Here is a 14,517-nt window from a genome sequence, read left to right on the forward strand (position 1 = left end):
TGTCCCATCCCAGGGTAGGGTCCCTCCAAGGCAGGATCGAGTCTCCCTGCTGCTTTCAGGGCTGTCCCCATTCTGTGGTTCTGCAGGGGCCCCTAAATTACGTAAAACGGCGTTTGCAAAGCAAGGAACAAAGTGGCATTTGTCAGAGCTTGGGTGTGACGCAAGAGGGAGCGGGGCGGATTTGACCTGGGGATGTGGGGACTTCCCTTGAAGGAAGATCCCTGAGCTGTAACCTGAGCCAGGAGAGGGGTTGGGAGAAGTGACACCTTCTGCCCGGGAGACTGGTCAAAGGAGAGGAGGAGCTGGGCAGATGGGAGAGAGCTGCTGGAGGAGTTTTTAGTTTCAGTTGTGTGCTGGGTGGTGGAACGCAGGGAACCCCAAGGCTGAGGTCTAAGCTCCCTGCCCCCCAGAGGGACTTGACTGAGGCGTCCTGGTTGTACCTTCAAGCTCTGTTGTAGCCTGCGTTCCTACTGTCCATTAAACCGTCTGTTTTACTGGCTGGCTGAAAGTTAGGGTAAATCCCAGGAAGAGGGGTGCAGGGCCCTCACTCCCCCACACTCCGTGAATGTCCCTGTTTGTCACTTGTTTAACACTTGCTTTCTCTCTCCCCCAGAGCTCCTCGGGTCCGCAAAGAAAGTCAATGTCAACTTCCAAGACACTGATGGGTAAGTAGGTGCCACCTGCATGCCCCGGTGACCAGCTGAGTGTGTGAATGGGGGGTGCTTGCTGCTTGGATGGAGCTATCAGAAGAGTATCTCAGGTGTCTGAGAGCCCTCCAAGCTCCATGATGAAATTGGGCTGCTCTGTAAGTGAATTGCTCTCTGTGGTCTGTTGGCACCTGCATTTTCCCCCCTGGTTTACAAGAGCCTCTTCTCTTTTGCCAAGCCCAGCTCTGAGACGTCTCAGAATTCGGGAGAGGGAACAGACTATCCGGTTCTGCAGCGTTCACTCCCCCACGCCCTGAGCACCCCTGGCATTCTCTGTTAGGATCTCTCTGCCCAGCGGCTTTGCTTTCTTGCCTTGCTCTGGGACACGGGGTTGCTAATAGTTGCATTCGAGCAGCTGGGGGGGAAAGCTAGTTTCCAAAATCTCCAGTTTCCATGTTAGCCCCAGACAGATTCCCCTAGCTGGCATCGTGTCCCCTGAGTTTTTGGTGGACGGCAGAGGGGAGCGCTGCCTGCCATGGGGAATGCAGGGTGTGGAGCCTTGTATCTAATAGGCCGCAGTGGAATGGCCTCGTGATTCGTGCCAAATCAGTTTTGAAGACACTGATGGAACGAAAAGCCAGGCTTGGCTCCAGCCCCGTGGGCTGGATTTAATGCTCTGCCGTGTTTCCCTCAGACCAGGCCTGCGTGGTCTGGAAAATGGGCATAGGATGCAGAGAAGTCACTGGCTACAACGACATTCTGTCCCTTAGAAGCCAGCACTGCCTAAACTGCTCTTGAAACCAGCCCCTGGCCGGCTCCAAAGCCCTGGGCTAGAGCAAGCTGCAGCTCCACAAACTGGGGCTCCCCCCCGTGGGAACCCCGCCTGGGCTAGGGGCTACCCACACTGGGAAGACACGGCCTCTATGCCCAAAAGCTTAGTCTAAAATCAGACTAGAGCCCAGGGGTTCTGTCTCCACCCCGCCACGCTACTCTCTAGATCCGGCTTCCTCCGAGGCCTAGGTGCCGACTTCTCCTCACACCAGTGGGTGCTTGACCCACCTCTGCCCCTTGCCCTGCCCCAAGTCCACCCCGGCCCCCCCATTCTAAGCCCTTCCCCAAAGTCCCCCCCTGACCTCCACTCCCCAACTCTCATTCTAACCCCTTCCCCAAAGTCCCCGCCCCGGCTCCACCCCCCCTGCCCCATTCTAACCCCTTCCCCGAAGTCCCTGCCCTGACTCCTCCCCCCCCATTCTAATCTCTTCCCCAAAGTCCCCGCCCCAGCCCCACCTCTTCTCCTGAGTGTGCCATGTTCCTGCTCCTCCACCGTCTCTCCTGGAGCTTGCTACAGCTGTTTGGCGGGGGCAAGTGCTGGGAGGTAGGTGGAGGAGCAGGGACCTGGTGCGCCCAGGGGAGGAGATGAGGTGGAGTATGGGGAGCTTGGCTTCCGGTGGGTGAAGAGCACCCACTAATTGTTCCCCATGGGTGCTCCAGCGCCGGAGCACTCACGGAGTCAGCGCCGATGCTCCAAGTCAGTTTTCAAGATTAAAGGTTCCCTGTAAATAACGGCCCAAACCCGCCTGGCCTCGCAGTCAGCCCGAGGCCAGCTGCACAGTCACCAGTAACTCCATTAGAAAGGGACTGGGGATATTTTGTAGGCAGGGGTCTGTGTTCCACCCGCAGCCTTCCGGGACCCAGCTAGTGGGGGGATGCTCCGCCCCAGATGTTAGAGGAAAGGGGGAGTGCAGAGCCTGGAGCTCAGGCTAGGGGAAGGGCCAGGCTGTGCCCCTGGCTGACAGCGCCAGGCTGGCTAGTGGGCGCTCTGGACCTGTGGGCGTGTGGAGGAGACACTCTCCCTCGCGCTCCTGGCTCAGCCTCATTATGCTGTAGTACAAACATGGGCCCTGCTGTTCCCGTTCAGAGCAGTGGCTGTGGGGACAGAGAGACGCCTCCACAGGACACTGATTCCTTTCAATTAGCAGCTTCTGGATTGGCTCCGTTTGAGTCCCGGCAGCTCCTGAGCTGGATCTTTGGCCACATCACGCAGGCGTGGGCAGCGCTGCTGGGCAGGGCGCCCCATGGACAGTGCCAGGCCGCAGTGTGCACACACGGTCCTAGGCAGCGCTGCTGGGCAGGGGCACATAAATCCAGAGGCTTGAAGGCCAGTGCTCAGGGCTGCCTGTTGCCCCTGTTCTCTCCTTCACAGCAGAATCTTCCCGTCTCCTGCTCTCTGCAGCATCAGTAGCAGCCTGGACTCTGCTTCCTCCCCATGTACCTCTCTGAGATCACAGTGCCCTGGAGGGGCAGAGGACCTGCCAGGAGGTAGCACCGAGTGGCTCTCGGGCCTGGGATGGTGGCATGCGCCGGGGAGCTGGAGCTCTGGGGGGCGGGCAGCCGTTTCCAAAACCACCTTTCAGAGCTATTTTTTTTCTGGAAACAAACTCAGAGGCACAGACACAGCCAGCTGAACACACAACCCCACGTCATAGAGAGACACACTCGCCCCATCCTCCAAAGCTCTCTACAGGCCGGGTTGCTCTGCGATCTGCCCCAAGCCTTCCTGCAGTGAGCTCCCTAGGGACAAATGTTGGTTTCTGCATGAGTGTGGGCTTCATGCAGACAGCACAGAGCTCATGGCCATGGCTGTTGGCCATCTCCCCTAGCCCAGTGGGCCAGCCCCCGCCCTGAAAGATGGCCAGCGAGCAGCTCAGAGAGACAGACGTGCCCTGACAGCAGCCCAGAAGTTGGTACATTGGGTTTTTCTCTCATCCCTTGGAGCTGAACAGACGCCATCTGTTCTGCCTCTGCCAGGTAACTCCTAACCCTTTGAGAGCCGCGCACACAGGTTTGCCTGGGGCAGGCAGGGCCAACAGAGATGCTGGGAAGCCGGAGCTGAAAAGAAAATGAATAGCTGCCCCCTTCCCCTGCCTTTGGCTGTGGGCTCTGCTGGCAGCAACAGCCCTGGGCTGGCTCCCTGGGGGCTGCCTGACCTTGCGGGGCTTTCCCATCCTGCCGTGCTCTGGATCAGAAGATGACAGCCGAGAGGCAGGAGAGATGCCGAGGCAGCCTGGCCTGGCTGGGGAAGGAGCAGGCTGGCTGCAGCATCCAGCGGTGCAGATGAATGACCCGACTCTGCATGGGAGGCGCTGCCTGAGCCGCGTGGGATGAGCAAATAGCTGCTGGGGGGTGGCAGGGTGGGGAGGGCACCGAGGCAGACCTGGGCCCAGCTGCAGTGTTGGGGGGCGTGGGCAGGCACCGCTGGAGAACTCAGTCGAGCAGTTGGGTGGGTTCCAGGCAGGGGTTCCCATTGAGTTGCTTTGGTTCCTGGGTTGATTCCCTTCGCCTCTTCCTGGTGACTGGCCTCATGGGCAGCTCCCCTGCACCCCCCCGGGCACGATCCCCTCCCTAGGGCAGTCTGCGGTGGCGGCACAGCACCTGCCTCCCATGTAAATGACCCTGCCAGGTGTTGCAGGGGATTGACCCCTCAGCCTGTATGTTCCAGCCCCCAGAGGAGCCAGAGTGCCCCCCGTGTTTGCGTGATCACGGATCCCGGCTGACTGCCCCGCTCTGTGCCCACCACCGTGCTTTGCTGCCTGTCCGGCTGTGGGAGCCAGGGACTCAGGTGTTGGGTGGCTCTCCGGAGCGATTCAGACAGAAGGGGCCCCTCATCGGTGCCATGGGACAGCCAGACCCTGGGCTTGGCTGGAGTCGGAGCAGATCCGAGGGCCGTCCTGTGCTGCAGTGAACAGGTAGGGAGCTTTGGCCAGGCCCCCCGGGGCAGTTCTCTGTGTGTCGGAGGGGAGGCAGCACTCCCGCAGGCAGCTGCTGTAGGGATACGCAGAGACAGGCACCCAAGGGAGCTCCGTCCCCAGGGCTCTCCCCCAGCTGGGCTGGCAGCAGGAGGTGAATGGGAAATGTCATGTCCAGCTCTCGCGTCGCACCATCCTTGTCACCACTGTGTCCGAGCGCCTGCCGCACTCCCTGCTAATGGGCCGGCACACGGGTCAGTCTGCGGGCGAGGGCACAGGCTGGCTTGCGGTATGGACTGGAGGTTTGAGATCCTCCCTTTGCTGTAATGCATGGCAGAGAGGAGCAGGGTTCTTGTCAAATGCACCGTTGTCTAGTGGTTAGAGCCGGGGCTGTGGGTTGGGACTCCTGGGTTCTTTCCCAGCTCTCCTGCAGACTGGCTCTGTGACCCTAGGCAGGTCACCCCCCTCTCTGTTCATGGGTTGCCAGCTGTGAAATGGAGGCGACAGTACTGCCCTGCTGCGGTGCCCGGTATGCTGCAGCGACAGGCACCGGAGGCGGGCGGCAGGTTTTTCACACTCGTAGATGAGTTCCTGTCTGCCAACGCTATGGGGGAGCACCGCCCTGCTCCTTCCTGTGGGGGGGCCGTCGCTTGAAGCCGCCCTGCTCTGCGATGCTCCCAGGCTGGCAGGATTAGTGCCTGTGGTCCCTGCAGAAGTTACAGGCATTTTCATTAAAAATGAAACAAAAAACCAGCCAGGCTGGATTAGGTGGGATGCTCCAGGGTGGGGGAGGGGGAGACACCTCCAGGTGAGAAGGGGAACATGGGTCCTGCTCACCTGCTGGGGCGCCCCGGCTTTCCCCTGCACGGCATGAGCCCAGTAGCTTCCTGCTGCGGTGGGGCTGGGCTGCAGGAGAAGGAAGGCTCCATGGTGGAGGTTTCCAAGGGAGCAGGGTGGGAGCGGCTGCCATCTCTGGGGGATGTATCTGGAATCATGCAGCTGAGCACGGTCACTGTTGGGACCCACTATTCCAGCCATAGGGGCGCCCGTGTTGCTGATTACAGCCCAGTTCTGTGGTGCCCCCGCTCCCTGCTCCGTGACCGTCTCCCTTCGGCAGGGGGACAGCAGGGAGAATAGACTCAGTGATGGGAAGGCCAGAGGGGACCCGTATCCCCTGTGAGGCCTGCTTTGAGCTCAGAACTTCTGTGCGGGTAGATCCCGTAGAGAGAGACCGACGTCCCCCCACCCTCCGAAGTGTTCTGGTGGCTAACCTGACTGTTAAAATTGTGTGCCACAGACTGTGGCAAGGGGAGAGAGAGAGCCAGAGGGGTTATTGACCTTCGGGTGGTGATGGGCAATGGCAGCACCATTGCAATGGGGATGCAGGGTGCAGTCAGGGCTGGCACTACCATTTAGGCAGCCTAGGCAATCGTCTAGGGCACCAGGATTATTGAGGGGGCGGCATTTTGCTGGGGGGGTGGCAGGCGGCTCCGGTTGACTTGCCGCAGGCATGCCTGTGGAGGGTCCGTTGGTCCACGGCTCCAGTGGAGCTGCCGCAGTCATGCCTGTGGATGGTCGGCTGCTCCCACGGCTCCGGTGGACCTCCCGCAGTCATGCCTGCAGCAGCTCCAGCGGAGCCACGGACCAACGGACTCTCCGCAGGAATGCCTGCGGCAGCTCCACCGGAGCTGTGGGATCAGCTCAGGGGGCGGTGAAATGGCCGTGCGCCTAGGGCGCAAGAAACCCTGGCGCTGGTCCTGGGTGCAGTGCCAGGCAGCTGACCCGTGATAGCCCTGGCCAGTGGGGCAGGCAGTGTGACGAACTGGGACTGTTCTTACTGGGGTCTGTGAATGCTGAGTGGGGAGTGTTGGCCTGGGAGGACGATCTGCACTGGGGGATGGGAGACTGGCTGGAGAGAAAATACCTAAGCAGGTAATGTGAGAACCCAGGAAGGGGGAGAGGCCAGGTGACACCTGCCTGGGAAGCTGAACAAAGGCTGGAGAGGGAGAGGATTTCAGGAGCTGGCTGGGGAATGGAGGGGAGGATAGACAGGGCTCTGACCCCCCAAGGGGGCTGTGATGCTCCTGGGACCCCAAGATGGACCTAACTGGGGAGGATCCTGTTGTCTGTGCCTGCAAGACCTGTCTGGGACTGTTTTGCTGTCGGCTAAATAAACCTTCTGCTTTTCTGGCTGGCTGAGAGTCCTGGTGAATCGCAGGAAGCTGGGGGTACAGGGCCCTGACTCCCCGACACTCCGTGACAGGCAATATTTCCTCACATGGCATGCCTGGCCCATTGGCCCACAGCTGGGGCTTGCTGACAGCACCCTGGTGTCCCCTGCATTCCTGGGAACAACGCAAAACGCAGCTGTCACCGGGACTCTCGCTGTCCTGGTTACCTCTGACCTGGCATCGTGCAGCGTAGGGCTAGGGAGCAGTGCACTGCGTGGGGTGCTGGCTTGGCTCACCCCACAGATCCCCTGCGTGGCCAGGCAGGGCTGTTTGCTTGCTGCAGCGCTGGGAGGGCTCAGTATGGTATGCAACGTCTGTCACCCCGGCCAGCCCTGCAGAGGGAGAGCCACAAACACGATGACCACAGACACAATCTCCCATGTGGAATGAAGGCGCTTCCCGGAGGTAGTGAGCGCAGCTAAGCCTGAGTGATCTGGGTTCTCTAGGCCTGCCCTGGGCCTGCCAGGCACGTCCCATGAACACGCTCAGGCTGTTAGAGGCTGCACGGGGGCTGAGCCGGGACTTGCTAGTGTTAGTGCAGCCAGAGCCCCCGGGGAGCTCCCCGCACGGTCCCTGCTCCAGCCAGCAGCTCAGATTGAGCCCTCGCGCTCTAGCTAACGCTTTTCCCCGAATCCCCCTCCAGCGAGCAGCACCTCCGGGCAGCCGGTTGCCCAGACCCTCCTCCCGAGTAAGGAGCTGTGCTCTGTGGGACGCAGGCAGCCGGAGAACATTGTCGTGGTGCAGAGGATTCTGGGTTGTTTACCGAAGCAAGTAGGTCAGTGCCTGTCCTGCTGTCTCCTGAAGAGCCTGGCTGGGAGGGGCTGAGCAAGGCAGGCAGGGACCCTGCTGCTATAACCCAGGGGGAAATCTCCAAGAGCGAATCCCACATCTCCCAGCCCTCGTCGTAGGCCTGGGCTGCGGCTTGGTTCGTGCTGCACCCTCTGCGGTGTTCTCCTGCGCGCTGCCTGCGCTCTGTGGGGTCCCCAGACCCTCAGAAACGTCCTCTTGGTGCTAATGTGCTAATCTGCGCCCAAGGTGCTGGGGCCCTCCTGCCCCGGCTGGGACCCCCTGCGGGAGGGTCATGGCCTCACCCTGTGCCTTGTCTCCCCAGGTTCTCGGCGCTGCACCACGCTGCTCTCAATGGGAACACAGAGCTCATCTCACTGCTGCTGGAGGCCCAGGCCGCTGTGGACATCAAGGACAATAAAGGCTAGTGCCGGGGTCCCTGCCGGGGGCTGGGAGCTCAGTGTGAGCCAGTGAGCTCCGTAACTGGGCTGGTGACAGCAGCGGTGCCTGGGACGTGCCCATCTGGCTGCTCCCCGCAGCGGCCCAGGCTGTCCATGCTGCCAGCCTGGTGCCCTGGAGACCCCAAGCCACAGAGCTGGGCAGCCAGCGTGCTGGCGAGACCCACTGCTGGGGCTAGGTTGGGAGCTCAGGGCTCGTCCGGTGCCAGCACCCTCACCCCCAGCACACGGGCAGGCCTGAGGAGCACCATTAAGCCGGGAAGCCTGACTCTGCCTTGGCTGTGAGCAGTTCCTGGGCTCCCCCCTGTAGCTTAGGCACCCCCCAGCCCTAGCGGGGATACTGCCCAGAACCTGTCTCCTCAGCTCCTGCTCCTCTTACCCTGCCCCCTCCTTTCCCTGCCGGGTCAACCCCACAGCGGGTCACTTCCACTCCTGGCCCTAGCCTGAGGCCACACATGGCTCTGGGGCAGCTGCTTTGTCGGTTCCTCCCTGGAGAGGGCTGGAGGTGGGAGGTGCCCACTCAGCCAGGCGCCCCGTGTGGGCTGTGGCCGGGTTGCTGGCTGGGGGGGCACCCCTTGCTCAGCTGGCCGTTCCTCTTCCGCCCCTGCAGGGATGCGGCCCCTGCACTATGCCGCCTGGCAAGGCAAGAAGGAGCCCATGAAAATGGTGCTGAAAGCCGGGTCGGCTGTGAACGTCCAGTCAGACGAAGGGCAGATCCCCCTGCACCTGGCAGCGCAGCATGGGCACTATGACGTGGTAAGGGGGGCCAGGCTCGCTGAGCACTCCCAGGGGCTTGCTCCGTGAGCTGGGCACCGGGTCAGGACCTGCTGGGCTGGCACTGGCCTGGCGTTGCTGACAGTGGGATCAGCTGGCAGCGGCTCTGCAACATGGGGGAGGCTGGAGAGCGTGGGAGGATGAGGAGCATCTTGGGAGGGGACCCTGCATCTGGGGGCTGACCAAGCCCATGTGCTCAGCTGCCCACCCCAAGCAGGCTTTCTTCCCTTGGGCATTCTGAACCCTGCCCAGGCTCCTGGATCTGCCTGCTCACATGGGCAGTCGGCACTGGCTGGCTGGCGCACTGTATGTAAGGGGCAGAGGGGGTGTGCCCCCTCCAGACGTCAGGGGACTGAAGGGTGAGCTGGGATAGCAGCTGGGGCTGGAGGCCTGGCCATGGCGGCTGATCACCCATCGGGGAGCTTGGTAGGTCTCATTCTTGTCCTGGTGGGACATTTCTCCCTATCACAGAATCACCCTTCGGTTTGGCATAACTGGCATTGCAAGAAGTCTGGGATAGCAGGGGGCTGTGGGTCAGGATTATGGGGCACTGGCAGAGCTGTGGGGGGGCAGGGCTGGGCTAGCAGGGGGCTATGGGCAGGGATTGAGGGGCACTGGCAGAGCTGTGTGGGGTCCAGGGCTGGGATAGCAGGGGTCTGTGGGTTGGGACTGAGGGGCACTGGCGGAGCTGTGTGGGGCCCAGGGCTGGGCCAGCAGGGGGCTGTGGGTCGGGATTGAGGGGCACTGGCAGAGCTGGGGGGGGGGGGGGTCCGAGGGTGGAATGCAGGGCGTATGGGGTTGGGGATTGAGGGGCACTGCAGAGCTGTGTGGGCCAGGGCTTGGAGCAGTGGCAGAGGGACTGCAGCCGCGACAAGTGTAGATGCAGGGTCCCGACAGCAGCTTAGGTCCAGCTGCGCCGATGTGCCACGTACTCTGGATGGGTTCTGTTCTGGCTGACGGTAGCCTGATGCCTCTGTCCGAGGGGGGGCTTGGGCTCCGTGTGCTGTGCAGCTCGTGGGGTGTTGTGATGAGCTCATGCCCTTTGTTGCCGACAGTCGGAGATGCTGCTCCAGCAATCCATCGTGATCGGACAATTGGGGAAGAGCCCTGGACTTGGCGTGTGAGTTGGCCGGGTCAGGTGGAATGTCCTCCAGCGTGAGCCTTCGACAGTGCAGTCGCCGCACAGTGGAACCTGCTGCGGTCGTGGCCTGGCACCACTACTCCTGGGCATGGCTGGCTACATGTGCATGGGAGCTTTGCCCTGCCCCGCCGAGATACTCGACTCCGGGATCTCTGCTCTCACTTCAGCGAGGGAAATCTGGCTTCTCCCACTAGCCCTGGTACAACTGGGAGATGGGGGCAGGATCGCTTACTCTCGTTTGCTCAAATTACTTGAGACTGGAAAATTACCTTGTATTCTCACAGCTGTAGCGCCCGGGGCAGGGCACAAGAGAGCCGGGGGCTGGGACACCCCCAGAGCCAGCTGGCCATTTGTGAGGGGAGGGGGGAGGTGAGTTGCTCCGAAGGCAGGGTGGAGCTCAGGGCATCCCAGACCAGTACCGGGAGCGCAGGACAGCAGCTTCAGGCTGCAGGTCTGCTCCCTGCGGAGGCGCGTTCAGTTTGGTGGTGTGGGCCAGCGCCTGGGAACCGGCCGGGGCTCAGAGAAGACGGGGTAGTTTGATGCTTTACAACCTTCCTGCCTGGCGCTATCACTGGACAGGGCAGAGTTCTCCGCTCTCACTGAAAGCGCGCTTCCCTGTCTCTGTCTCAGCGAGTCCAGCGCCGGCAGCAATCTAATGGCTGCCCCTGTCCTGGCGTGATCCGAGGTGCCTGCCGGACTCCTGGTCAGCGCGTCTCCGTATCCCAAGGGTTCGTGGAGGCTTGGTGTCCGGATGTGGTGCCCGCGCCGCTGTCTGCACAGGTGTAGCCTGCGTCCGTTGTCCCGCCCCATCGGGCTGGGATCTGCGTCTTCTCACTGGAGCTTGAGATGTTCTCTTGCCAGCTGTCCCCTTCTCGCTTCCCTCTGGTGCACCAGGTAGTCCAGTTCTCGCTGCAGCATCAACATGTGCACGCGCCTGCTGGAGCCCAGCCAGGAGACGCCACCGAACCCACGGCACCAGCCCCCTGCACCTGGCAGCCAAGAACGGGCACATCGACATCATCAGGTGAGCGCCAGCCCCGTCCGGGGGAGGGCTCCTGCTGCCGCAGTGGAGGACAACGGGGGGAGGGTTTGCTGGAGAGAGACGCCCCCTTGGCAGCTAGTGACTCCAGTCTCCGGCCCCGGCTAGTCCCTGGTCTGATGGGGCTGATGGTGTTTGGTTGTGGTGCCCCGGGCTCCCTGTCCTGGTGTGCATTGCCCCCTCCTGTCCCTTTGGCACCCCTCCTCTGGCAGATTTCAGGCATCGGGCGTGTGCACAGGCGAATGGCGTACGAGCCACCCACCCTGGCAGGCAGCGGCGGGTGAGAGTTCTGGGGGGCTGCGTGCATGGATGATGCTCACTTTGCCTTGGCAGCAGTGGCTGGAGACAAGGTCCATGACTGTGGGGCCCCCAAGCTGGGCTGTTATGGGCAGCCTGGCACCCGCTCCCGGTGCAGTCAGAGGCTGAGTTCACGTGTGTCCCCTCTCGGGGCGCTGGGCCCTCCCCTAGAGACACCCAGCCCAGGGCACTGGGCTCAGGGTGAGGGGCTGAGCTCCCCTGCTGTCTCCCAGGGACACCCGGCCCGGGCGCTGGGCTCAGGGTGCGGGTCTGAGCTCCCCTGCTGTCTCCCAGGGACACCCGGCCCGGGGCGCTGGGCTCAGGGTGAGGGGCTCTTGGCCCTTGGTGGGGGGTCTCAGGGTGCAGAGCGCCTGGCCCCAGGGCTGGGCATTTGGGGGCCCTGCAGTGGACTTGTGGGTGCAGGTTTCTCATTGAACTGGTGCCACCTGCTGGAGAAGCTGCAGCATTGCAGTGGAGGTGGCTGGTAGCGTGACGAGGGGCTGGGGGATGCGTCCCTGATGCCCAGCACTTCCCTGGGGCAGCAAAGCGGGGCAAGGCCTCCCCTGACTGCTGGAGTCACTTAGCAAATTGCCTGTGGCTTGACGCCCTCTCATCAGGGTTTAGCTCTCCGCGGGGCTAATCTCTGAGCCTGGCAGCAGCTGTCCTGCTGGATCTGACTCCTGACCTCAGCAGTGGTAATGCCGAGCTCCCCACCCTCCTGGGCACCTCCGGACGGCATTAGCCTGTGGAGTTGCGTGCAGCTCAGGCATGCCAGGCCGGGGCTGGGGGAGGGCGAGCAGCTGTCAGCATCCTCCGCAGAGAGTTTCTTTCACTCCAAGGCCTGGCCATCCCCTCTTCCTTCGCCTACTCTGCAGAGATCGTGGGCAGCGTGGCCTGGTGCTCACCAGCTCCATGGGCTGAGCAGCTCACTGAAAATAACCCACTCCAGCAAACCTGTGCCCCTTGCCAGTCACTGGGTGGAGCCCTGACTCCCGCACCTGGGGGCTGTGTTCAGCCTGCTGCCAGCCGGGGCGGGCGAGCTGAGCCTGCGGGGGGAGGGATTGGAGGGAAAAGGGAAGCGTCTGTGGCACATAGGTGCAGGTCTGGGCGGGGAGCTGGTTCAACCAGGCCATGGGAAGGGGAGATGTCCTGAGTCCCTGGGGGGGGGGGGGGGCCCTGGGGTGCCAGCAGCAGCCCCTGGCATCGTATCCAGTCGGTGCTTTGGTGCAGCCTGGTGCATGGGCTTCGCAAAGGCACTAAGCACCCCACTCCTAGCCAGCACAGGGGAGACACAGCCCAGGTACCTCAGCAGGTCTGACCCCGCTGAGAGTCGGGGGGTGGGCTGAGACCTAAGGAAGGCCAGCTGTGCCCCACTTCCACTCCACCACTGGCCCTTCTGGCTCCCCTGGCAGCGACATGGCACTTTGGAAAGCAGTGCCCCCCAGGCTGCTGGTAGAGTTAAGTCAGTGCCTTCCCCCATGGTAACTCCCTGTTCTAGGGTGGAGCTCTCCCAGGCCTTGTTTCGGATATAGCCTGTGTTCCGCCGCACGGAGAGGGCCGGTCTGGGGGGCTACGCTGGTTAGTGCTGGTCACAAAACCCTGGAGCGTACGCCGTCGGGGCTGCTCATCAAGTTACTGCTCAGCAGGGCAAGTGTGGTACACGCTGTCCCAGGAACCTTCTCCTCTGGGCTACTGCATACAGATGGCCACACTGGGACAGACCAATGGTCCATCCAGCCCAGCGTCCTGTCTTCCGACAGCCGCCAGTGGCAGGTGCCCCAGAGGGAATGAACAGAACAGGGAATCATCAAGTGATCCATCCCCTGTCACCCAGTCCCAGCTTCTGGCAGATTTAGAGACACCCGGCGCGTGGGGTTGTGTCTTTGACCATCTTGGCTAATAGCCATTGATGGACCTATTCTCCATGAACGTGTCTAATTACTGTTTCAACTCAGTTATACTTTTGGCCTTCACAGCATCCCATCAGGGAGTGCCACAGGTTGACAGTGCGTTGTATGAAGAAGCACTTCCTTCTCTTGGTCTTAAACCCACTGCCTGTTCATTTCATGGGGTGTCCCCTGGTTCATGTGTTAAGGGAAGGGGTAAATAACTCCCTTCCTCCCCGCCAGCCCCTTCCATCGCTCCACCAGCAGAGCTGGCAGAGCTCTCTGGCCTTTGCTTCCTGCGTCTCACTCACTGCAACGAGGCTGCTCTGCTTCCCGCGCTGGGTGTTCTTGTGTCTCCAGTAAATCGAGCATGGATTCCATGTACATTTCTCTAGTGTCCTCTGCTAAAGCCACCAGCCTGAGGGTGGCTGGAGCTCAGGGGTTCCTGGCTAGATGGGTGCATTCTCCAAGGGATGAACAATGGGTTTCACTCCCTGGCGTCTTCGCAAACTCTCCCCAGAGCTCAGAGAGTCATGCTGGGCTGACGGCATAGCTGGGACGAGGTCCTGCCACCGAATTCTAGCCTCTGGGCCACCCATGGGATTCTTGGTGAGGTGGAGAGAAGTGACAGGGGCTGGACCCAGCTGCTGTTGCATAGAATTGAAGGCTGGAAAGAAGCATCGCTCATTTCGTCTGAACCTCACCCGGGTCAGAAAACGTCACCAGTTACCCCGGCACCGAGTCCAAGAGTTCGGGTTTGACTAAAGCGTCTCCCAGGCTCGATCTGAAGCCTTCATGGGATAGACAATCCACCATGTCCCTGGGCAGCTCGTTCCACCCTCTCCGGTAACAGTTTGTGCCTCATTTCTAGCTGGAATTTGTCTGGCTTCAGCGTCCAGGCACTGGCGCTTGTTCTTCCCAGAGCTGGGTCCCAGAGCCCCTTAGCACCCCCAGCGTCTCCCCACCAAGGGCCCGGCCTAGACATTCTGTCTGGGTTTCCCAAGCTGGACAGGCCGAGCCCTTTCAGTCTCTCTTGGCTGTTTTCTCCAGCACTTGAAGCACTTTTGTGGCTCTTCCCTGTCGTTCTTCGCCCCCTTTAAAACGCGGCCCCCAGGACTGGGCACGATATTCATGCTGCACGAGCCCGGTTCCCAGGCAGGAGGGGCCAGACGCAGCACACATGGATTTCTGCCATCGGAAAGAATGAATGGCTGCACAGAGTCAGACCGATGGGCCTGCCAGCCCCGTGTCCTGTCTTGTGACAGGTCGGTGCCAGGTGCTTCCGAGGGAGTGAACAGACCAGGGTGAGGAATCTGAGCACGTGCAGGGAACCAGTCAGAGGGTTGGGGGCCCACCCATTGCAGCGCTGGCACTGCTGACGGCCCCAGGAAGTGTGTGTGTGTGTGTTGTGCTGGCCTGCCCGGGCCTCAGAGGAAGGGGAAAAGGGACCCAACCTGGGAGAACTGGCATTGTCGGCCCAATCCTGTGATGCTCTGAGCGCATTCTGCTCCC

General features: G+C 61.6%; 1 protein-coding gene across 1 annotated transcript in view; it reads left to right on the forward strand.

Moving 5' to 3' along the window:
• Positions 1–14,517, forward strand: part of CASKIN1 (CASK interacting protein 1) — a 178,055-nt gene that overhangs the window by 127,662 nt on the left and 35,876 nt on the right. The window contains 7 exon segments of the mRNA XM_075069067.1: positions 614–665; positions 7,736–7,833; positions 8,479–8,624; positions 9,698–9,760; positions 10,414–10,563; positions 10,678–10,750; positions 10,753–10,807. Coding sequence (XP_074925168.1) covers positions 614–665; positions 7,736–7,833; positions 8,479–8,624; positions 9,698–9,760; positions 10,414–10,563; positions 10,678–10,750; positions 10,753–10,807 — 637 coding nt within the window.

The sequence above is a fragment of the Chelonoidis abingdonii genome, chromosome 9 (genome assembly GCF_003597395.2).
Source record: "Chelonoidis abingdonii isolate Lonesome George chromosome 9, CheloAbing_2.0, whole genome shotgun sequence".
NCBI classification, from domain to species: Eukaryota; Metazoa; Chordata; order Testudines; family Testudinidae; genus Chelonoidis; species Chelonoidis abingdonii.